Source organism: Columba livia, chromosome 14 (assembly GCF_036013475.1).
Source record: "Columba livia isolate bColLiv1 breed racing homer chromosome 14, bColLiv1.pat.W.v2, whole genome shotgun sequence".
Lineage (NCBI taxonomy): Eukaryota > Metazoa > Chordata > Aves > Columbiformes > Columbidae > Columba > Columba livia.
In genome coordinates this window covers 4,652,969-4,679,286 of record NC_088615.1, presented here as the reverse complement: position 1 = coordinate 4,679,286, position 26,318 = coordinate 4,652,969, and the positions used below count along the sequence as shown (strand labels likewise).

At 38.2% G+C, this 26,318-nt stretch overlaps 1 protein-coding gene across 10 annotated transcripts in view; it reads right to left on the bottom strand.

Annotated features, from left to right (window-relative positions):
* Positions 1-26,318, bottom strand: part of EBF1 (EBF transcription factor 1) — a 273,509-nt gene that overhangs the window by 11,702 nt on the left and 235,489 nt on the right. For 9 of the 10 annotated variants that reach the window (XM_021288959.2, XM_065029678.1, XM_065029679.1 and 6 more), the window contains exons 11-14: positions 20,300-20,388; positions 2,960-3,025; positions 2,174-2,351; positions 798-977 (exon numbers count right to left, since the gene is read on the bottom strand). In XM_021288959.2, coding sequence (XP_021144634.1) covers positions 798-977; positions 2,174-2,351; positions 2,960-3,025; positions 20,300-20,388 — 513 coding nt within the window. The remainder of the gene's footprint in view (positions 1-797; positions 978-2,173; positions 2,352-2,959; positions 3,026-20,299; positions 20,389-26,318) is intronic. The other variant, XM_065029681.1, reaches the window with a different exon arrangement.

Below are 26,318 nucleotides of genomic sequence, written 5' to 3'. Positions count from 1 at the left end.
AGACCATAAGCTCTTTATGCCATGCAATGTATGATTTGTGTGACTTACATGTTTGTGGCATTCACTGTACAGACACTAAACCACAAACTCATTGTCACAATTTACTAAGCTCTCAGTAAAGTCAATATAATACCTATTTCCAAGGCAAATGGCGTGTAAGCAATCAAGATCAGGCCCGATAGCAATTAATAATTTTTATACAGGTTATGAACATATTATTTGCTCAGAGGTCTTGGAAACATCGTCATGCAGCTTATGGAAATGTCAGTCTTATTACAGCAAACTTTTCTGCTCTGCATATCTTTCAGCTGGAATAAACTATTCTTCCTGCAGCGAAGCCCCTCAGCCTCCTTTAACAGCCCCTACAACAAAAAGTCATGTACTGACAACTGACTTTTGATCCAGTGCAACAGACGTTAAGTCACTTATGTCATCCCTGCTTTCTGCAATATTGAGGACAACATTTCTTATTTACAGAGTATAAGGTAAAAGTTATAAAACAATCAGCCCAAATCATGAGAGATATCCTAATTTTTAAGCTCCTACGACATAATAATAATAGTAACAATAATAACAATAATAACAATAATAATAATAATAAACCAGGGAATAGCATTGCTGGCAACACTGATGTCTTCAAAGTGCTTCGAAGATCAGTACTTTGAGGAGGAGAGAAAGGACTAAGCTTTGTTTCAAGTGCTCAGAATAGAAACCAACTATTGAGTATCATCACAAAAAAATCACCATCTCCTTCTAATGAAAATGCATAAAATACAGAAGAGCTATATAATACTCACTGGCATAGGGAGAATTGGCAGCAGATCCATTCAGGAAGGTTGGAGAACCACCTAAATTTGACATTCCAGCATTCCCATAGCCATTCATGCTTGTTGTGACAGAGTTATAATTTGTCTGCTGAGGGGTGGTGCTTGGCACGTAGCCATGAGGTGACACGCTGCTTGAGTTGCGAGTAAAACCTTTTGTGGGGAGGGAACACATTTAGAAATTGGTATTATCCCAAAAACAGTTTTTTACACAAACAGCAACAAGCAAGTAACTCTGTGCTACCAGCCAGTGGCTTAGTCTGGCCATGGCAGGCATTGGGAGGTCCAGGACCACCACTACCACCATGTAACCCAAATTGTGGACCCTCACTGCCTGGGTCACTGCTGATGGGAGCACAAAAAAGGAGGAGGGAAGCTACAGCCTCCACAGCTCCGCAAGCAACCCATGCCCTCAAGCAAAGATCACCACTGGGTATCACAGGAACACTCACTCTGAAAGAGCTGATTGTAGGAAATAGAGTAAACATGACCTACATTTTCAAAGCGAGGAGTACATGCCAACCTAAGGTATGTAAAAGCATGTAATTTTTGTTAACTCTATTCTGACATCTCTCTCATTTACTCCATCTCAGACGCTTGCTGCACACTTTAGAAAACGTATGGTATATTTCTCAAAGTAGTGGGATATCCTCAGTCTTTTTGCACTGGTCTGATCATGATCTTGGTAGAAAATGACTATCAAATTTTTGGCACCAAGTTAAAATTTGAGTCTCTACTTAATTCTTGAAATGATAGTTGGGGAGACTCACTCATATCCAAATATCCAAAAAGGAATATATGTTTCTAGAAGCACAGAAATAAAAAATGCATCTTCATTGCTAAAATTAAAAAAAAAAAAAAGCCAGCTTTTCTTCCTACCACACAGTGAATCCATAAAATAAATATTTTAATCTGAAAATAATTTATATGTTTTTAGTGTAAAGCAGAAAAATTTTGTCTGCCCTTCTAGTAAACAGTCTAATTCTAATACTTTTTCATTAAAGTGTGTTTTTAAGTTGGATTAAAAAAATAGAGCTGAGCAAAGGAGAGGGGGAAATGCAAAAGGTTTTTAAAATTAGTGGAATTTAAACACAAATACAAGTGTTATTTTGAGCAGAAGGAAATCTATTTAGATACATGCAGAAGTGCTTTTCCCAAATTGGGGCAAAAGTGACTAAAGAAAGGCCCATCTCATGACTGCGTTGTGTCCTTCAAAGGTTGTGCTTATATGTGGGATGGTGTCTGTCTAGCCTGCAGATTTGAACCGTCACTCTTTCACTGCTCTTCATGATTCCCTGACTTTTATCAGAAAAGGTTCATAGAGAGAGGAAGACGAGTCTTCTCCTGACCCTGATTGGTGGCTTGTGAGGCTTCGGAAACGTTGACAGCGAGTTGACCGCTAAAGGAATTCACTCCCATCATTCCGGCATGGACTGACGTGTTTGCAAGGGTGGGGAGCTGGTTGTGATTGCGGGGGACACTGTAGAGTGCTTCTGCGATGTCTGCTGCTCTTTTCAGGATTATTTCCTAGAGGATAAGGAGAAAAAAAAAAAAAAAAGAATAAAAGTGTTACCAATGTGACTCTGACAAACCTTTTCTTACACGCTAAAATGAAACATTTCCCTGGGCAAAGGCAAAAACTAGATGCTTTTCTTTCTAGACCAGTTGGCTGACTGATAGATAATGCTTATAAGATCTGCTGCCTTTGTGATAAATCCTGACATCTGCGGTAAGAGAGCTGGAAGTTTCAGTCCCAGCGGCCACACTTCTGTATAACAAGACCAACTGGCAGAATGAGGCTGGAGCTTAGACTTACTCCACCTTAAAGCTGTCTTTAGGGTAAGATTGAATCATCACTGGTGGCAATACATAATGCATATCATTGTCCATATTATATAGTATCTGCTGAAAGTGGGCAAATGCCTCCAGGGTTAATAGCATGTTGCTTTTAGAGGCACTAAATTCACACCCTTTAAAAAAGAAAACAAGCACACTAAACCCCACTGCAGATATGACATTGCCCTCTATATTTATTCTTGTCTTACATTGTAGTATCATGTACCTTTAGCCCCTGATCTATCTATACATCTAAGAAATAGCCATATTTTAGAATTGCTGAAGTAGAATGCATTTACCTGGTTATTATGTGGCATACCATAGAGTGCTTCTACTAAATCAGCAGCCCTCTTAAGTATTACTTCCTGTCAATATAAAAACAGATGCATTGCTCTGAGTTCAATAAACTCCTTGTGGGGAGAAAAACAAATATTAGAATCTTTTTATACTCTTCTATTAGTTGCACCGTGGTTTGTGTGGGTTTTTTTTTTTTCCTCACACCAGGTACACCTTAATTGTAACAACTATCAGCAACCACCGAATGGTGTTAAATCACTAGTTCATCCTATTCGCACACACGCTTAATCAAGTCAAAAGGTGAGAATCATTGGTGCTGCAAAATAAAATACATCACTCAATTGTCTCTACCATCTGCACTATAAACCACTCATCGGTTTATTGCAGAATACAATCCTGCGGTCATTTACTAGATTACTGCAATCAATGTCATTCAGAGCATGTTATGAATCCCTTCAATGTGTTTATTTTATTCTTAATTGCATACTGCAGGAATTGTGACCTTACCCAGCAGGCCACGTTCAAAAGATACCCAGTCAGTCCTGTGCTACTGGTAATGTAACCTTTCAACTCCTTTGGTTTGTATCTGATATGATGGGTCAGGGCAGGATCCGTGTACATAAAATGCTGCACAAGAGGAGAACATGTGCAGTACGAGAGAATGGCCCAGTACGTGCAGTGTTTCCTGGAAAATTCCTGCATGGACAGCAGAATTTAAAACAGTCTGGGATTTAGTTCTCCATTTGGGGCATATTTTTCCCCTCTATTTGTTCCTTTTCTCTTTATATTTCTTCGAGTATTTTAAACTGGCATGCAAGTAATAATATTTCCTGTGTTCTTACATTATACAGCGTGGAAAAAATCTCTATGAACAATACTGATAGAAAATGTAAAAATGCATTGCAGAGTTAAACCAGAACACATTTTTTTTCTTATTCTTTCAAAGCATGTAGCAGATTCCCAATTGCTGATCAAAACCAGTCAAGACTGTCCTTTGATTAAAACAATATATTTTTGTAATTCCCAGCCCCTAAGCATTGCTGTAATATACTAACATGATGCTATTCACCATGGTATATTTCTGCAAATAGCTTACAAAAATAGAGCCAGTTCTAAGGATTTTACAGTTTTCTACAAAGTTAAACTTTCTAACTTAAAATATTTTACACAATAGCCATATTTTATACCAAAAAGAAACAGTAATGCTCAATTTTCATATACTGTAGACTCTGATCAGAAAATAGAGATATAATTACGTTCATTTTGCTGTCACCATAACCTCTTCAAAATCCTTGAACAACTCTTCAAATGACAAGCTTTTAGATGCATATTAGCATTTTTTTCAATTTTAAATTCTCTATAATATAAGATAAAATAGTTGTCATACTGCAGTAACTACTTATGACATATATAATGTCCTAAATTCAAAAATGAGATGGAGGATTTTTGTACTCCCAGTAAACATTTAGGCTTGCCTTCTGCTGCACGCACCCTCTCTCAGAATACACATTTAAATTATTTTCCACATATGAAGTGAGAGGTAATATATAATTAATGGATTTTTATATCACTACATCAGAAACAGATTCTGAGGAGTTAAGTCGCTACAGCCTTTTTTTTTCTTTTTGTAGTGGTTGTCTCATGGTTGTTGTTTATTTTATTGTATTTTTTTATGTGTGTGTGTAGCTTGACCACAACATCTAGCAGTATAATTATGGACAGACAGACTACAAACAACATCCAGGTAAAATCAATCAATGTTGCTTTACCAGAATCATCAGAACACTGAGTTGCCCTTTTTACCTCCTACTGAAGATACGAACAGAGATGTTATTGAAAAATGTTATCTTTTTCAATTCATGATTTTAGGTGGAAAATTACTACACAGGTGTTTGACTTTGCAAGGCAGGATTTATTTCACTTCAGGAGAAATTGTTTGCACTATATATCTCACTGATGGAAAATTATAATGTAATACAGAGCCCACAAACTGCTTTGGAATATTGTTAACCTAAGCTGTCATTATGCCCAATTACTAAAAATAGAAGAAAGTTTAAATAGTCATTTTGGCTCAACCTGACTAATCATAGTTATTTATGTAATGCTGAGCCAAAAATCTTAGAATGCATCTAAAAAGAGATTGAAGACCATGTTAAAAAATGAGGTAATTACATGGAATCTTACAGCTGCTCTACCTAATATCAAATATATTCCAGTTCTTAAACAGTGAAAGTCCTTTGATGACATATCATATTGCATGTAAATAAAACCAATTTTCATGATGGTTTATTGAAATATACTTGACAAGTAGCATTCAATTTTCCTAGCTAGTCAATGGTTATATTTTTTTTAACAGTTTCAAAATCTGTAAATTTTAGTTTCATACTTTCTCTAACAATATTTTCACACAATAAAAGCATTCCTTGTTTATGATATTTTCAGGTCACACAAAGTAGATGTTACACAAAAACCCCTGTGTCAAATCTTCTGTATCTTCTATTCCAGAGCTAGCGGTAGTTGTTATATACACAAACTAGTTATAAAAATACACAATAAAGTGCTACTACAGACATGCTTGAGATAGTAACTTCTTGTTTTCTGAATGCATCTTAAGCCCTTTTCAGCTCTGCTTAAATTACCATAGAAGCTACTGTTACGACTCCACATACAAAGGAGCCCCAAAAGTCCTCTATAAGTTAGAGCAACAGACCTTGCAAGGTGCTTGGATTGCGGTGACCAGAAAATTGTTCTCACCTCCATGTCATTACGCTCCCAGTGAAGCAGCCCCCGAGCATGTTTGTGTTCGGGATCTAATATATTGCCTTTCAATCAGAGCCGAGAGCCACTGAACACACAGACGGAACATGACGAGCAGGTCAGGAAAGCAATAAAGATTTTACAGAGCTGTCCAAGGTGCTAAATTTACTCAATAATGGGTTTGGCACCATAGTGTTAACCTCTCATTTACTACCAGTTTGAGGGACTAAATTGAAGTAGCTGACTTCATTTACCTTGAAATGTATATTTTATGGCATTATGTAAGTAGATTGAAAGGGCACTGCAGTTTTAACAATTTAAAGGCTAGAGCATGTTTAAGATGAAGCTTGGATATTTATTGTGTATTGCACTTAAACTATATTATGTATTAAAATGCATTGATTAAATTTGTAAAAGGTATTATAAAAAAGGACAGCTAATATAAAAGATCTATGTCTTTTAAAATCCAATTGATACTGCATGTTACCACTGCAATGGTGATAGATAAACAGATAGGTGGACAGAGCAGCAGACAGACATATCAGAAAGTGAGTGAAACTCACATTCTATAAAAAGAAATCTCTGCAGAAGCTCAATGTCTGTTATGCCAGATATTCTTTTGTTCACAGAAATTTTTCTTTGCCTTCATCTCAAAAACCTAGATTTTCATAGCATTAAGTGTGCACCATGTAAGGTCCTTCCAATTGAATATGCAAGTGGAAATATTTCCTGAGAGAGACAGAGTTTGACTAAAGCTAATATCTAATTTATGGGGGAATTTGTCAAGAAAGATCCACAGTTCTATTAATACTAAAAGTCTGACAGCTTTTGGTTTAGAATAAAGGACTTTGCAGCATTTACTTAGAGCTAAAATGAGGGTCTTCTTGTCTTGCATTTGATTTCAAATGAGCGTCGTCTTATTTCTATAAAAACAATGATTTAGCAAATATTGAAAAGATTACTTTAGTTATTAAATATGATGCATCAGAACTGTGCCCTTCATGCAGCTACACACCACAGATCCAGAGTCCATTTTTATTCCAAACTGAAGCTGATTTTCTACTGAGGGATTTTTACTTCTTTAAAATATTTAATTGTATGACTGTTTCAAAAATTAATCAAATTTTCCTTCTGAAAATACTAAGGGGTGTTTACATAAGCAAAAGAGGAGGCTTGGTAGTGAAGTCTGCTGCAACTTTACATATTCCAAAATTACTGAAGGAAAGATTGTATAAATCATACCAGAATGACTGTGCTTTTGAAGCACAAAGACTGAAATTCAGACTGAATCCACTTCTGACAGAATGTACCTTGAACCAACGTTACAGCAACTTTGCATGTTTTATTTGTGGCACACATTTGCTTAGAAGGAATTCATGAAGATCATGAAATTTGCATTTCAAGTTCTATCATGATGAAAACATTTTGTGTCAAGCTTTATCATGATAAACACATTTTGTGTCACCTCCTAAAAAGATGGAATATTTCTTCTGTCGACAGCTGCTTACTTTCTATTCAGTAACTAGTGAAAAAAGCCATCCTGTGTCCCAAAAGGGTTGTGAGTCTAGTCAGATAAAGGGTATCTAGAGTTACACTGAGTTATTCAGCTTAAGTAACTAAATTAGATAATGTTCAAGGTACTTGTGAAATCTAAATGAGTTTTGTCAAGAAGAAGCTGACCACAATATATAATACTCAGCAGCCACACACTGTATTATTGAGACCACCAAAGGATTTATGTACTTGTGGAGGGCGTGGGGGGGAAGCTGTTCTAGCATACCCTGAGGCATTTATCTTATGTGTTGTCTAGATATCATATCACCTTCTAATGCTCTTTAGCATTGTAATACAAGAGAGAGCCCATTCATCTTCTGAGAGGGTACTTAGGGATGATGATGTCATTCATACTTCCTTGACTCTTATGTCTGACCTCCTGCCTCTGCCTTCTAACTTCCTACTCTCATGGCTACTTGCAAGAAAAAAAACTCTTCTGCAGAGTCAAAATGGTGAACATCAGCCTCCAGTTCCCTTCTTCACCTTGGAAAGGTCACATTCTGAAATTTCAAGTCAAAATGGCAACAATCTGTTCTCAAACTTTTGCTTTGTTTTTCAGTGGGTGAAATTGTAAACGTGCTAGTTAAGGATATGTGTTAGAACTAAGTTTTAAACTTAGACTTTGTGTGCACATTTTGAAAGATAAAATTTTGATCACTACTTTCAAGTGTAAAGGCAAACCCAACAGTTTGGTAGAAAGCCATTTAGAAGGACGCCACAGATCTGAAATGCTATCTAGCTTGGTATACAAGAGTTTCAGCCTGTCCAGAACCTCCCATCTCCACGCTGACACTGAGCACTGTATTATCGTATCATTTTCAGCAATTATAATTTTATAAAGACTCATAAAAGCCATTCAAAATGTAAAGACCCTCCATTTACTGTAAAACTGAGGGAACTACGCCAGCCTAATGGAAAGTATAAAATAACAGGGCCATTTTACTAAAAAGATATTTGTACTCGCATAAAGATGGAAACTTCTCCAGCAAACAAACAACTGAATTGTTTCCATATATTATAATTGAATCATACTGAAGAAGTAAACACCATACAGATATTACAAAGACAGGAAGGCAAAATCAGAAAGACAACACACTTCACTTGAGGGGTAAAAAAAGAAAATAAAAGCTTCTGCTTTCCACTGCCTATAGGATGGAAATGCACTGAATTCCTGTCACTGCATTTCAATGGCAATTTCCAGAAAATAAGTCTACAGTGGGAGCTAGAACTTTAGCCTTTCCAAGCCATTTTAGTCTTATCAGCCTCCACCCAAACTGAAAATCACATCCTAAATCTATAGCACTAAAAACAGTCATGCATGACCTTACCACCTGCTCCACAGTGAGCCAACCTTATAAATAAAATATAGAAAGCCTATATGAGGCAGCAGAAAGAACAAACACTGAAGTGCAAATGCAAGCAGGCATCTAGCCATAAACATTGAGAATCGATGATTAAAACATCTCTTAACCACAAAGGTGATAAATGCGTAATGATAGGGATAACACACCCTGTTCAAACAGTCTCCATTGCAAACACTGTTGACAAAAAGAAGGAACAAAATTATGATGATCACCTGTAAGTCTGTCCTTGTAAGTCTTCCATCTTACCCCTATTATCCTCCTGTTAATATATTGTAAAAAAAAGGTATCAGCCCCCTTTTTTTAATCCACACCACTCATGCTCCTGGGTTTTGATTTTCATAAATAATGGGCACATAACAATGGTAACAGAATTAGTAGCTGGCACAGATGTACACTTCAGCTAGGTACACAGTAGCATGGAATAAACTAGCATTAATATAGTTGCATTGGAATAACTCTTTGAATCAACTGACATTTGAGAATTTGGATGCTCCCACCATATTCCATCAACTGAAGCATCTGGCAAGTAAACTGGATGGTTTTGTTGCTGAAAAAGCTCTAGAGTTCTCTGCTAATGTTAGGTCTCTAAGTCAAAGGGAGAAGGGCAAATATGTGAAAGCAGATATGTAGAAGTAAAATCACATAGCCAGTGCTTAAATCACCTCTTTTAGGGACTTTATTCAACAGTGATTACATGACTCATGTCTGTGTCCCTCAGACAGCTGTAGAAATTTGATTCTCCTAAGTATGTTTAGAGTATGTCTTGCCCCAGACCACTAAGTTTACCAGAAAAAGGACATATATAGCTACCTGCAGGAATCCTTCAGAGTTATCAACTTTTAACTCATGAGGTCAATCTACTTCCATGCACACAGCGCAGAGCTGGTAGTTATTACTACATTGTACTCTTGTATCTATTTCCTTCTTTCAAGACATTGAGCGGTGGATGTGAGTCGTATTTGGGTCTCACTGTCATTAACACATTGACACTATGGTAATTCACTGGCATCTTCTACAGCATTTCCCACAGGTTATCTTCCAAGCTCAGACTGTGAGGATCTAAAGACAGATCCCTTCAGATTGAAACATAGCAAGATGACAAAAGGAAACACATTTTCCTGCTGTACAAAAGGCTGCAGTATTTATCCCACCATGTAAAGACCAGTTCTTCTGCACATACTTTCCCCTAGTTCTGCAACCCCATCTTTCCTACTATGATCACTTTGTCGGATCCAGTAAATCATTAGAAGACAAAAATAAATGAGATATACAAACTAGATCATGAATGGATAAGTCCACATAAACACAAAATTTATCTAAGTATGCCAAACAAACTATTTTCTGTAAAAAACAAGTGTTCACCTATATGCAATTAAAGACCCGCCCACATTTTCTGTTAACGAAGGGAGGAAAAAAAACAGCAAACCAAAACAAGAAAAAAAACTCCAGCATATCATTAAGATCTGTCACTTTTCTGGATTGTACGTTTCAGGTAGGAAGTGTGAAGTAGTTAGAAATTGAGAGTTCAGGTTACTTTTAATAGCAGGAGGAAAACTGAAAAATAAGACGTATTGAAATTCTGACCTACAATGATATTCCACTCTGTTCTGTGGAGACTGAGTGCATAAAAATGTTGAAATAGAGACTGGAATAACGTTGGTAGGTTTTAGTATTACAGTTAAAACACTGCTCAGTCATAACCCCTATAAATGACTACTTTCACTTACATTTTATCATCAGTATAATTAAAAGAAGTCTCTTGAAAGGGGCACTCTCATTACAACGAAGGACCACTTCAGACCCAATTGAAATGAAAAGACAGACCATAGATGAGGTGTTGATACCAAGTGGTAATTTCTAGGGAAGCATAAAATGCCAAATGTGTAACAATTATATTTTATAACTATGTGTTCAAAGGATTTACAGTATTTTATTGTACAAAGAGACTTTGGTTCAGAAAGAGCACTTCAATGAAGTGCCTTCTTGCATACATTCTAAAATTTTTTCAACTTTCTTATCAGAAAAAGATATTTTAATTTACAGCCTTAAAAAATCAGCTGAAGTTATTCAAAGCAAGTATAAATGTTGAATAACCATGTATTTAAGAAATTAAATGTATCCAACATTTTACAGAGATAACAGTGTCTTTCTGTGTATACCTACACAATGTAAAAGCAGGTACACTATTCTACACCATCTAGGGCTCCTTTCTCTGTTGTGAGTGAAACGATATATAGTACTATTAGTAAAGACTCTTAGGTCACCCTAAAGAAGAAAATTAACACACAGAAAAACCAAAATTTCTGTATCTTAGATCTCTCAGAGTATACGAACAAAAAATTGTTACATATATGTGGCATTGCTTAAAAAAATTACTTCTGTGTTTTGTTTTGATTCTCCTCTCAGCAAGCATATCATTTATCTTCTATAGTCACAAATACATTCCAAAACATTATTTAAAATAAATCCAAAATGCATATCTGTGTTTATACAAGTGGCATGAGATTGTATGCTATTGTACTTAGAGGACATTTCAGTCCAGTTGAGTTATATCAACATAAGCTACATGATTGACTTTTACAACAGAAAGAAAAGGTTGTACTCAAACAACTGTTATTGCCTCAATGGAAAAAAAAAAATCAATGAAAGTAAAATGAACAAGAGACTTTGTCTGAGTTGCAGCTAATACTACTGAAGAGCTATGGATATTAAAAGGTCAACAAATAAATTAGTCCAAGTGTTATGAAATGAATGATTTGGCTTATAATTGTATTGAGTGCAAATTGTTCACTGCCTATTAGACCAGGTAATTTTTAACCATGGTGCCTCAATTACTGTTCCATAAGCAATAATATAGTTGTAAGAGCCACTGGTTCGATCGAGTGACCTGTGAGACGCGCCGGGACAGCTGACTTCGCTATGATGGATCACTGAGCCTGATCTCCAAATGGTGCCAAAACTTCTCTTCCTGTGAGGAGATCTCATAAAAGAAACATTACTGCTTGATTCATTTGACCAAAATGTTTGAGTTTTCAAGTGTCAGCAGTTGAGTACGGATTGTGAAGCTCTGTATTTCTTAGAAGAATTACGACAACAGGCATCCCATTGCTTCCAGCACTCTCTGCTAAATGGCATCATGATGGTTAGGAGGATGCTTTTTCTGCTACTCAATTGGACTGTGTTGTGAGAAATACACAGCAATCATATTTTACATCACCACGTAAACCACCGCGTAACACCTAAAACTAGGCTAGAAATGGAAACTGTAGGTGAGATTATAGACATTACTTCACACTCCTGCAATGCCCTGCGTTCAAAGATCTCAAAGCGCCACTTTAATGGGAACAAATTAAACTCCACAACACACTTTCTAGGAAAATATTCTCTCTTTTCCACCTTCATCAGAGACAGCCCCAAAGCGTAGCTGTTTGGTTGAAGTCACAATGGTCCATGGTTACAACCAAGACCAGTTTTGTAGGGTGAGATCATATCTTTTATTAGACCCACTAATAGAGGTGGGAGGCGGCACAGCCAGTGCGCAGGAAGCAAGGCTTGTGCACCCTAAACCTTGCCTTTTTTTTTCCTAGTTATATCAGTTAGTCTAATATAAGATATTACCAGTCCCTGCAAACCCTGATAGCCTTAAACAGGGAAAATAAATTCATCTGATATTGCTTTCATGCTCTGAAGTAACATACATGGCACTTCATGAGGAGGAAAGGCAGCAGCTGTGTTTCCCCATTTCTCCTAAGGGCACAGTGTTCCCTGTAAGCCAGGATTCAAAATTCGGCAATAAAAGTCTCACCACACTTCCCTCAGCACTGGGCCTTAAAGGACTATAGCTGTATAGTAACTATGTATATCTGCTCTCTGCCCCTATATAAAATAAGCTGAAGATGTAAATGCAAATCCTGAATTATCAAATAATCTGTGCAGAAGAAACTGCAATAACAAAAGCCTAATTAGAATAGATCGTACCACATACAACCAAATCCTGTTTATATTGTCACTCCGCTATATTTTTGATAAATCACTACATTCAAACAGTCCATTGGGAGGGTGATTTTCCATTTCATCTCTCCATTGAGCAAAGAAGTGCCATGTGACTGGAGTCTGAATTTCAATTTCACTAGCATACAGTTGAACTGAATATTATTTGGCACAATACTGTATACAACTGAGCCACTAAATGGCTGATTTACTAAATTATTATTAGATGAGCTCTTGCTGTTCCAAGTGAAAGTGCAGTCACTGTCTCTCTTCATGGTGTGTTCAAATTGTTCTGTGTTTAAATATTCAGCATGAGGCTAATGTGAACTGATGAACTGAGACTACAAACATTCACTTCCAATACAGACAGAGAGACAGAGATGCAACATATCATGTGGCCTGCGGAGGTGAAAATGATTTATATTTAAGGATGCTGCTGCCTACTTCCATTACTATAAGATATTCTTAATTAGCTTTGTGTTTGAATCAGGAGTTTGGAAGTGTAGCTAAAAAGCAGCTCCAAAACTGAGCTAGTGATGTGCCTACAGAGGCTTCAGAATCCTGGTCAAGTGGTTCTTGAACCTGCATCTCTGTCAGCAAAATGCCACCACATTATCATATTTTACTACCTTTAGTATTTGAGCATCACCTGCAATTCCAGCCTCAGTGTCAGAAATCCTAGGAAATGTATAGGACTGACCATATTGTGTAATTCTATGACTTTTTGAGGCAGGGGAGAGGGGTGGTAACAAATTTTACAAAGAAAAAAAAAAAAGAAAATTAAAAAAAAAGAAACAATTTCTTTACTGCCACCTGCTGGAGTTGACAATAACCCTTTGTCATACTGAAAGAACAAGCATCTTCACTTAGAGGACAGTTACGGCAAGCATTTAAAATACTGTGATCCCAGACACTTACAGTAGATTAGAATTTTTTATTGGTGCTGTGTTGCCATAACAACATAAAGACAGCAGATGACTTAAGCTAAGCTTGCAAAGCAAAAGGCTGCTCATCTGGCAGTTAAAATGAATACAGTTCACTTCACAAGTTCCCCATATGGACCCTTAGTGTATGGTAATGAGGATACCATATGGTGGGAGAAAATGCACAGAGAACAATTGTGCTCTGCTGGATGAGTGAAGTGAGGAGGAAGTTATGAGGAAACGCAGGAGAGAGATTTGTGCCTGTGCTCTCTAGCTCAAGGGTTTCTTTCAGAGGGGGGGTTCTCTCCCTTCTTAATCTTCTTCTTAATATATACATGCATAGAAATGACAGAGAAACATATTGTACAGTTTGCAACATCATTCATCATAAACTGTCAGCTGTGTTTGTAAATCAGCTTGCTAAGATCTTATAAATTTGTAATTCTTAAGAGGTAAAAGTGCTAAGTTTTTAGACAAAGTGCAGGAAAATTTTAGCACTTCTGACAGGTAAAAACATTAGTGGTAATCATTTTAAAAATGCTTGCATCTTTCTGCCTGCATGTTTAGCTGTAAATAATGCCGCAATGAATAAAAGCTTGGGAGAGGGGAGGGGAAGATGAAATGGAATAAATATTCTTTATTTTATTTCCAGAAGGATAAAAAGAACTAGTTGGTCAGAACCATATACATGCAAGATTCTGCTCTAAATGTACATATGCTATACAGTACGCTGTACTAACCAGATCCTCAACCTGGTAAGACAGCTTGCTAAAGGCTGCAAAGTCAATTTTGTACTACACATGCTTCATAAAAGATGAATATAAATGCATTAGTTAGACACGGTGAGCTAAATTAGAAGGTCAGGCAGGGCTGGAAGGGCTGAAATATCACACAACCAATGACTGTAATTACTCTTTTTTTAAGTCTATTAAGTGGTGTTGTTCTATCAAGGCTCAGGGGTATAGGACATGAAGTACAAGATAAAGTAATGTGTATTTATTACTCCCACGGGATCAATTTACTAGATATTTTCAGCTCCACGGAGCAAAATACACAAATGCAGCCTTTGTTACTTTCTTCAAACTGTGGCTTTTTCCTTCAAAAGCTCTGCTCCTCAAAGGGATTGTGTTTACCTGTTTGGTATCTCCCTGCCGCCCTCAGTTAATTGTTGTATTTAAAATTATAACAATAAGGATACAGGAACAGAGAAATGCAGGGATCCTTCTTACAGGATGCTCAAACAAGTGGTTCGAGTTGCTCAGATGGAATGTGCAGACTAGAAAATCCAATCCTGGGCATGATTTTTAGCCCAAGGCAAAGCAGAAATCAGGAACGGAGAATGGCACGGAGCTCCTTGTCATCGTGTTAGCCCTGATCTATTAAAAGTTTTGTCATAGATTCTAAATTACACCATCTGCTCTAATCATTTGCTGAGTAAATGCTGACCCACTTATAAAGAAAACTCAGTGAAATGTGTATGCACACGGTTGACCTTCAGAAAGGAAAGGGCTCCTTGCCAGCCATTTGGATGTGGCTGTGCCCTTCAGCGAGCAACGTGCCTCTGTCTCCCAGCTCTCTCTCTTTTCAGACTCTGCATATTCCCAGACATGCCTCTGACATGCACCACTCCATAAGGGTGATACTCTCATAGTGGCCTCAGGCATCCTGGTCTTCTTCTCTCCCTGAATATTTTCAATAGGACAAATTGACTAAATGTCCAAATTGTTAGGAAATGAAAAAAAGCCAACTCCTAAGGGTTCAATACCAACCTTAACTCCGGTCTCACATTCCTATAAATTTTACAGTACAGTGTAGAAACTGCCAAGCACATCTCATGCCCTCCTTGCTATACAGATGAATCATAGAATCATTTAGGTTGGGAAAGACCTTTAAGATCATCACGTCCAGCCGTTAACCTAGCACTGAACTCCAACAGCTCCTCTTCACATGCCCTCCCTTCCTGCCCATACTTAGTATAAAAGTTTTCTAATAAACCTCTTGTTACACTGAGTGGAGAGGGAAAAATAGAAAAAAAGTGTTTTCTTAGCTAGAACTGACTAACTTAGGTTAAAATACAGTATTTTGAGTTAACAGATGGATATCCATTCTGGAATTTCCATGGGGTCTGCCTGAAGAAGAAAGCCTGTGTTGCCTTGTCTTCATTGCTATTTTAACCTTCACTAGCAAGCCTGGGCCGACCCACCCACGTTTAGAGACAACCTTTATTTACAATATAAACAATGTCCATGTCACGATGGATAAAGGGCAGATCTGTGGGATTTCATATGGGAAAAAATAACTGCTTTTGCCAGCCATTGGTTCCTAATAACCACCTGTCTTTTATTAGTGTCCTAAACGGGAAGGTGGGATATGTCTTCTGGGGGGTCTAATGAGAGACCAGAGAAAAAGAGCTGAAGGGAAGGTGGAGCCTGGTTACGTGTGCTCTCCACTCAGCAGGGAGGCCCCTGTGTGCTACACAGAGAGAAAAAGGCTCCACTTTCATCCACATAAAGAGAAACCAGAAGTAATGGTCCCTTTCAGGAGGGATAAGGGGTCTCCTAGAGAGAGCGTTTATGCAACAAACTGGGCGGGAGAGGATGTCAGATCTCAAACACAGAGTGAACAATCTTGTGCTTCATTTAAATACAAGTGATGAGTTGTAAAAGTGGGGAAAATGGCAGATAAATTCTAGGAAATTGCATATAATAAGGAATCATTGTTATTAAATCATTTAAGATGTATGTGTTTCAAATCTAGCTCTCAGAGGAAACGGTTTTACAGCTATAGCTGTGGAGTCTTAACAAAATTGCAGAATTGCAATGTATCTGCCAGGGATTTATTTTAAGGATTGTAGGGTGGTTACATAAACGAACCTCAATAGACTCAACATGTTGTTGTGATCTGAACTTTTTCCTGACTTCCACTGCAGTTACTTACTCAAGAACTAACAACATGTGTATTTGTGTGCATGTATGCAGACACATGAAACAGGGAAATTGCACACACGTGTGCAGGCTTGTTCCTGAGCTCCACAGGCAGGCTTTCTACAAACTGTTGCTACAGGACAACAATACAATTTCTTAACATTAGCATTGTGATTTTTCATTTCACTTCTCCCTAGAGATCTCTTCTTTCCTCTGATCTGCCTCCTGTCTGTATAAGAAAGGAAAGGGTATACTGTCCAGTGCACTCCTGGTACTTGATCTCACTCCAAGCTTTAGGTGCTAATCCCACCACCTCTGTACTGACTTTCTTTCCTCTCGGTGCACGTGTTTGTATGTACAGATGTGCACATCTGCTAGTGACAAACCTACACTGGCTGCTTTCCCTGGCCTGCTCTGTACAAGAAGGGAACAGGACTCCACAACTCAGCTGCCAACATCAGCTCCCACTCCTTTTTCTCCAGAAAATATAAATTGCATTTCTACTTCAAACACACCTCCATATCAGCTCTCAGTCTAGCAGTCTAAAGACACTAGTTTGCAGGTGCTCCATTCTCCTCACTATGGGAGGACATTCTCCACTGGGATTTGGCTACTGAAGCACTGGGAGACATAGAAAAAACTTCACAATCAGGCTTTTTTCTTTGCCTATTTCCATCACATGTCTGGAACATTTAAGAAAATTCATCCTAAGAATGAACACAGAGCACTTCTGAAGATACTGGTTCTACACTAGTGGTGATCAAACTTCTCAAACAACCTCAATGGGTTTAGAAATGTCTGCTGACACCGGTTAGTCTGTTAACTCCTCAGCTCTGGAGGGCAGAGCATGTGGAAACGTTCACTTGATGGCTTCAACTCTTCTCCTTGACTGCAGGGATAAGTCACATAACAGAATGTTCTTGTTGGTCCATGGCAAGGATTGCATGCCCTTACGAACACAAACATTATAACCACTTCTGCTTCTTGAAGGTTCTCTAATTCTTTAGCAATGTTTCAATGGAATAATGGCCACAAACGCTAGCAGCAATCATAGAAGTGTGCTTTGTTTTACTTATTTAATGCATAAGTACGAGCTTTTTAATGAACAGAAAGTGATGATGCCCTGGCAGGTCAAGGGGGAGAATGGAGGAAAGGGTATTGAAAGCTCTGAGCACTGCTCTCCTCTCTGCCATCTCACTCTCTGTCTCTCTCATACATTTGCCCTCTCTGCCCGTGGTTCCACTGTGGAAGCCATATGGCTTCCAATTCCCTTCTAAGTAGCCACTGAGAATTGTCTATAGTGGAATATTGCCAAAGCCCTTCCTGGTTTAATGACATGGAGAAGAGCACTGTGCAGTGCTCACCCAGCACAGAGACTCGCTGCGTCCTTGATTATCATCCTGGAGCCAGCAAGTGATGCTGGGAATTGAACCATCAGTGTCTCAAATACAGAAGTCGACATGTGCCAACCCCTGCTGCATTCAGCTCTGTGCACGGCATATTAATGAGCCTTGAACTTGAGGTCCAACCTTCAAGCTTGCACAGAATGAATTGCCCAAAGACAAAAAAAAAAGGAAAGGTCCTCTTCATCCTGTTTCCTCCTAACCTTGCATTGTGATACTAGTTTCTTCACTGAGTTTGTTCGGTCCTTAAGCAGTAACTTTTTCTTTTTAGGTCATCATATCACACTTCTGCATACGTAACCACAGTTCCACAATTTCCCTCGATTTAAAGATCTGAAAAACTAGCTTGAAAATACACTCAGAACAAACATATTGAGCCAGAAGAGTATACGAGGGGACAGATGACTCTGTACTAACCCTCATTGTCATACCCTACCCATAAATACCTACTAAATGTCAGGGTCAGGATATGGAGCTAGGTGGAGCTTTCCTGGGCCTGTTTTTTGTCCTGCAACACTATATAGCAGGAATGTGTGATCAGTGTGGTAACAGTCTTGGTCTAAGTGGGAAGAAGACAGATGCTCAGCCTGGTGGCTGCATTCCCATACCAGCACAAAAGAGCATTTCTGGGGAGCCCCTCAGTGCCATGGGTGTCACAAAGGGAGCCTGATACCTGTGGAAGTTGGTAATGCACTTCAACCCTCAGCTGCGCAACTCAATTTGGAATTGCTCAATCTTATTTTACTTGAATTTCCTCATTTAGAGGAAAGCCGCAGCCATCTACAAGTCAGCTGGAACACTGGGTTCAGGGAAATGTTGCAGCATTTCTTTTGGTCTTGCAAATGCCTAGTGCATAATAAAGGCTGATCTCTTATTTTCTTTGAAACAATTTTTTATCTGTGTGCATATTTGGCAGCTGACGCACTACACAGATGACAGAGCCCCTACAGAAGGATACTTTCTTTGGAAAGGGTTGCACCTCTGGAGGGAAATTTGACAACCTCCAAAAGCTGTGTCCTGCTGTAAATCTGTCCAAAAGTCAGAGAAAGGGACAGCTTGTAGAGGGTGAACAGAGCCAATGTAAAATGTAACTCTCCAGGACAGCATGTTTCTCTAGTGCTAAGAAGGAAGGACAACACATCATCAACCCTGAAACCACAGTCTATAGCCTTCCTAAGCAAAGATAAAAGACCTAACAAGCCTGCTAAAAAGTAAAAATAATAATAATAAAAAAGCACATATTGAATTGCATTTCTTTCAAGAAATAAAAACAAGTTGTGGTGTTCACAGGTTCTTCTCACCTTTGAAACACTTTAGAAATTTAGCTAACCAAAGCCCACGACAATCCGTGATTAAATCCTACTCACAGCTCAAGGAGCTACGGAAGAAAGGGCACAAGATTTACCCAGTCACAAATGCTATTCTGGATGCGCATTGTTCAAAGGATCTGGTCTGAGGCATCAAAGCCAAATTTGTTCTGTGTCTCAGGTCTGCAAATTCACATCTTCCTTTCCGTAAGTCAAAGGCAGTGTTCATCAAATACACCCACCACGCCCACTTGACTGCCCAACTAACAGCCACGATGCCAGAGCAGATACAACACACACAGTGACTCCAGCTCATGCACTCTGTTGCTCAGTATTCCTGTGGCAAAGAGCAATACTTCTTCAAGAACTCTGCTTCTTCCTCCAGTACATCACAAAACTCACCACAAATTCTTGGCAGAGAGAGTATAGTAAGGCAAGGTAGCAAGAACAGAAGTGAGTGCAGACCCAGACAGCATTTTCACAGTACAAGACAGAAGTTCTACAAGCCCACATGAACTATTCTGTTTCTTCCTCAGTTTTTACTTGACAGAAATCAACAAAAAAAATTTGCATTAACTTTGATGGGAATGAACATCAAATCATTTCACTAAGCATTGCTCTAAGTATTTCATCAATTCTGAAATAAAGCAGTATATAATAATCATCTTAAACCAACACATGGTGCAGCACTTGTGGACACACATTCCCTGAAGATCCAAATCACTTGATTTTATTAACGGCGAAGTTCTCAAAATTATAATGGCAAGTACTACTGTGATACCAAAACTAAGATGCATCATTCTATGAATAAGCTTCTCAGGTTCGAAAAGACCAACCAAAAATGTGCTCTTTGTTAAGTATTTCAGAACACAGAGTAAAATTTGCTTTTAAGAAACGCAGGAGCTGTTTGAACTAGGTGTGACTCAGAAAAGTCACAGAAGTCTCATAAGTCTACAATGAAAGTTGCTCATTGGGCTTCACTGCTCATGTCTCTGTTTCAGCTTATCCAGGCTGGGTACCAAACCAGGACCATTACATTAACAGAGTTTTGTACTTCCAGACAAAAACATGCAGTAACCAGCTTTGCCATATTTAATAAAACAATAAACTTTATGCTGACCTTTGGCAAGCGTTCAGGGTCACCAGGGTGCCGGGGAATAACCTTCTGTAACCTTTGGAAACCATAGTCAATGGTGGGTTCGTTCAGAGCTGAAACAACAACAAACAAGATGGTGAGGTGAGAAGCACGCAGCAAGCGGGCTCCGGCACACGGTAGCAATTGGCAACGCGTTGCAAGACCAAGGAAGGATCACAGCAAAATCCTCTTTTACTGAAATCAGCACTGACTGTGAAGTCTCGGTTCAAACGCTGTTTGAGGTTGGTTCTGAGGCTTTGGTTCAAACAGCAATGCAAACCTTCCCACTTAAGTTCCTAAAACAAGGTTGCTGGAAAATTTAAGGATGTTGCATACATCTTCCAAATAGGAAGCAATTACTATCTCTGAAAGCCATGATGAAATTAATTTGACAAATACTTTGCACCCCATGTTTCATGTTGGGGTTTTTTTCCTGCTTTCATATTATGAGGAAGGTCCTTTGTGATTGGAAGACAAAAGAAGTAACTATTCGGGAGCCTCTCCTGTTCCAGATTCTATTATACATTTAATGTGTTGCATGTGCAACAATCACACATAATTTTGTTGTGAAGTACAGGCAGAGGCTTTATTTTTTACTCACCCACAATGACTTTAGCAACCCAGAAAAGGCTCTGATCAGCACTAAGCTTATCAAAAATAATTAATTAATTGTAATAATAATAATAATAATAATAATAATAATAATAATAATAATAATGGTTTTAGTTAACCTTTCCCTAGTCTTTGTCCAATAAAATGGAGGAGAGAAATGGTGGAAGTGGAACACTTTAATCTTCATGAAAATGCTGGTCTGCCTGCATTAATCAAAGCTCTGATTGTGCCAAGCCTTTAAGCACATGCTTATCTGTAAGCACATACTTAAACGCATTTGCTTTCAGCAAAGCAAATTTGAGCATATTATGTTTTTTATATGATTGCCTGTAATTACAGGGGACTGCATTGAATGACCTTCTAGCTATATTTCCAGTCATATGATCACTTTAAAACTCAGATGTTAGTGAGACTTCAACATGTGCTTAAAATTTCCTAAGTGCTTTGGTGAACTGGAACAACAGTCAAGCATCCTCAAGCATCTCTAAACAACAGCGCATCTTGACCCTCCCATGCCAACAGCAACGACAAAATTTTCCACAGCAATTTGTTTGCAATTTGTTTGAGTTAAACGAAAACAAACAAACAAAAAATCCAGTATGGATTTTTATATTTTTAGACTTTTTTTTTCCTTCATTTTTGGGTCAGTTAAAAGTTTTTCTTACTTTTGTCCTAGCTTATTAACAAAAAGAAAATACTTCTTGCACAAGGTCTCCCTCCTAAGTTATGAATCTTTTCTTTATATTCAGGGCATCATAGGGAAGAGGTGAGGATAAGGCTTTATTTCTGCTTGCGTTCTTTGTGGTTTTTGGATGGTTGGATGTGTTTTGCATGTTTCCTTTCGCACCCTGGCCATGTGCTGTGCACACTGTTGTGTAGTTCTGCAGAAAATCTCACAGTGCCTGTGTTTGTAAAGCCCCAGTTTCATTCCTTTTGAATTTCCTTACATGGCTTCTTATTGTCAACCTGTTAAGCTTAGACCTTCTTCAAATTTTACAATAAATTAATTTACCGCTGTTTATTATTTAAAAAATAGCTGTTCTCTGAGAAGATTAAAAATCCCAAACCCCTACAGTTCTAATTTACATTTCTTTTGCAAATGTGCTAGAAGGTTTTAGTGCGGTACCATCAAATTTGTTTCTTCTCTAATTCACTCTAGTTTATGGCCATTTTTGCTTTACATCCTTTGGGAAAGTAGTTACTAAATTCTGCAGTATTATAAATGGAGGCCAGTTCTGAAATCCCCCCAGAGATAGCCGTCATTTTCTCATATCTTCCCACACATTCAACACATTTGAAATCCACAGAGTATTTCTTGCGAGCATTTTCTGAACTAAGTGACCAAAAAAAAAGAGTTAATTGTATGGTCCAATCTCACTGGGCATCAAGTATCCTCTGAGAGATACTGAAAACTTTCTGTCTCAAATAGCTTTAGCTTTACTTGAGTGGTGGCGAGTGGCTGCTCATAGCAATTCACAGGATTGGGTCCTAAGCTAAATATCACTCATTAGTCTATAACCATTCAGCCCTTTCGATCTTAGATAAAATTAAAAGAAGACATCTTTAGCTGCCTGAACCTCTAACCTCAGACTGGACAATCTCAGCCCTCCATTCCTCAGTTCATTTATAATCCAAGTCAAACGTAATTAGTCACTTCTCAAAGAAAGAACCCCATTTAAATATTTAACCCCACCTCGAGCATTAAGGCCACACCAGTTGTTGTGTCAATAGCTGGCCAAACTCCAAAGAAAAGGTGTTATTCTGATCTCCAGGCATTGCAGAGATCCAGTGCTCAGGTCGCCCTTGGTGGCAATCACAGTACAAGGCGAGATCCCAGTTTCATGCAAGGTTTTGCCTCTGTCTCCAATATGTACGAGCCTGATTTCTGCCTTTGAAGTCCATTCACAATAACATGTTTCCCAGTGCTATTATTTTATTTTTCCCATGATTGGAAAAAAAAAAGAATCAATAGGGAATACAAACTCTCTATTTGACATCCATACATTAAAAACAAGCTAACACATGCTGTATTTAAAATGCATTCGCATTACCCTAAATTTTAAAAGTATAACTAACTTTAAAAAACTGTATTAAATTCAAATAGGTCCCAAGGCTAATGGAAGCAATTTGTATACCAACCCAAACTGACTGGCCCACTTTTCAAAATACAGGTATGATAATCTCGTGGTTTTAAAAGGACATTTAAATTGAAAGACTGTGAATTTAGTACATAATTATACCAATAGAACCCTTTAACTTGTCAACTTGTAAATCTAAAAGGCTATCAATCATTTCTAAAGAGGAAATAAACCTTAAAATTCTTTGATTGACAGTGCTTACTTTTTATGTGGGAAAAAAAAAAAAAGGAGTAAAGTGGCCAGAAATCCATTTACAAAAGTACATTGTTTTACATAGGTGAGTAAAAAGCCAATAATTACACCTCCAAAAGACATATAAATCAACGTAAGTACTTTTCCCTCACTTACATATTTTAAGTTGCAGTAAACTTCAGGTAACTTTTTATTAAAATACTTTTCCAAATGCAAAGCTTATTGAAGCCATTAATAGAGTAGCATTTTCATTTAAGCTAATATAATCATTTTTGCAAATACAAGATTTAAGCCATTTTTCTCCTTCCAAACAATAAACTTTCAGCCTGTCTCTTGTGTGAATTAACTAAAATTACACCCAGGTGTACAAAATCTGTCTATCTATCCTAGTGTATGAGTTAAGGCACAATATTTATTATTCTTACAATTTTATGAATTACTTCTTAAACCCTTGAGGAAGAACTTTCTTTCAAATTAGACTCTAACAGAATAAGCCATGAAGCTCTATGCAGCAAGTCTAAAGCCATAACTCATAAAATCTAAGGCTTTTAATCAAGAAAATGCACAATGTCTATGGAAATAAGGGTGCTTACATATATTCATCTTTTCAAAGTCCAACTTATTTTTCAACAGAAATGCTGCTTGTGCCTCCATCATAACTATAACTTCAAATTCTGCATGAATAATTTTAATAACTACATGTAGATAATCCACCATCTTTAAAAGTCTCTTTCTCTTTTTTTACAACTAGTCAGTGGAGGGCTTTTTTAAACATTTCACATAATGAATTCCTACTGTGTCAATAAAGCTTTGGTCGTTAATTGAATGACTGTCTGATGTATCTGAGAGAGGAATTTGTTTCTCTGGCCATGCTGCCAACTTATAGCAGAATGATCGACACTTAATATCAGCAATTAAAAGGACCTGTTCAAATATCGTATGGAATTCGTAGCTTGAGGTAGTGTAGGAGAACTCTTCACCGAGGAAAACTCATTCAGTGAATGCAGAGAGTAATTGAATTAGACACATTTTAACATTATTATTCAAAGAAAAATAAACACACACTACATAGAAGCATTATGGAAATATTTCAGAACGTAAAACCTATCCAGTTAATTTGTTTCCCATGCATTTATGGTTTCATTTATTCCTTTTATTTTTCAGTGCTTGTTTCTTTTTCATTCTGTTTGACCCAGAACCAATGAGAAATCAGCACTTAGACCTATGAACTTCCCATATACTTTTCCAGGGGAAAGGGCTGCAAGGCGAGGGAAACGATTCGAAGGGCTCAAATAGCAAAAATGAGAAAAGGATGAAGGCTACAAACAAATTTGCCTCAGGTCCACAGGCTTGATTGTCCCTATCCCAGATGAGAAACCTGGTCTCGATTGTGTTAAGTGAAACTCCCAAGGACAGGCTGCACATGGGAATTAAGTGTCCCAAAGTGCTTGCTCCTGAATCACTGGTTTTCCTGGAAGGATTGGGGGAGTTTGAAGAAAGTAAGAATGACCTGTGGAAGCACAGAGCTATAATGGCTTCAGATTATGTCCAGGAGGTTGTGAAATGGAAGATAATCCTTTAGACTCTACCTTTGCCTCTGCACAAATCCTGTTTCTTTTTTTTCAGTTTGGCTCCGCAACAAAATTAGACACCTGAACTATAATGTCAGAGAGATGGGGATTTGGGGTCTACAATTCAGTTGTTCTGGGTGTTTTTCCTGTGTGATGAAAGAAACTTCACCAAAATATAAATAGAAGTTGACTCTGTGGCCGAGACACACAAATATGCCCATCTCAACACCTCATAGCCTCAAAAGAGTATGAAGAAATGCATGCAAAAATGCTGCAGCACAGTCCCAGCAATGAAGGCCAGACCAGGCACACATGTAACGTGTCTCCCTGTGCCCAGATTAAACCAGGTCAGAACATTTGAAGGCACAACAAATTAATATTTTAAACAAAATCAAGGGCATCTAGGAAGGCAGACTTCAATGGCAGCTTTGCAATCTTAGTGGCTTCAGAGGAATTGTATAGCTAAGGGCTTCTTTTGTCCTCGACATTTGGCCTCTTCCCCCAGCAACTGAGATGCCCACCTCTACAACCAGCACTCCTGCTTTTTAATCTGCATTTGTGTCTGCAATTCCACACTGCTGAGAAACAGCAGAGTGGAGTGCGAGTGGGAACACATGAGAGTAGTCAAGCAAAAGGCTGTGGCTTCTGACTCCCCACTCTCACTGAGCACAGATTTTATGAGGTGCTGGAAAGCAGGAGCTCCTGCTTCTCATAGCGGCAAGATGCTGCCATGGAGCTGATCCACAGTATTTACCTTTGCTAACAGCCTGTGGCTTCTGTCCCCAAGCCCTGGGTGATTTCTGCTAGAAGCCCCTGACTCTAACGAAATAACACGTTGACTGTGGGAGTTAGGGATAGGACAGGACAACCACATGAACATCAAACTCCAGGTACTAAAAGGCCTTGCTAAGGCCCTGCAGTACAGCAATATAAGCAACGGATGATATTATAAAGCAACAACTTGACATAGTGTGCTGTAAGCAAACCCTACCCAACAACTCTTATGCATAGGGGCCTCTTTATGCCTGCTCTACAAAGACAGCAAAAATACCACTTCAAAACCCCATCATCTAATGAAAAAAAAAAAATAAGCCTGTTTTGCAAATCTCCCTGCAAAGACTGTTCCTTTGCTAATTAAAGACAGTTAAACGAAAACATGCAAGCATTTGAGCTATTTGTTGTTGTTTTTGTTGTGAATTTGGCTTGCTTTTTTATAAAGTTTCCTTTCCACTGACTTTCCCTGGAGTGTTTATTCCCACAAGCAGTGGAAAACGGAAGCGGGTGGAACAGTGAGAGCTGCACAGAAAGGTTTCGGCGAGAAAAGCCCTTCAGTGCTAACCCAGAATGTTCTTGCTTTTCTGGTCTCCGTTCTCCCTCGCTTGTGCCTTGAGTTTCCATGTTCAAAATCAAACTGTGACATGATGCCATTTTTTTTTTTAATTAGAAATAGAAAGAGATAGAGATATCTGAAAAATCTGATAGAGATATCTG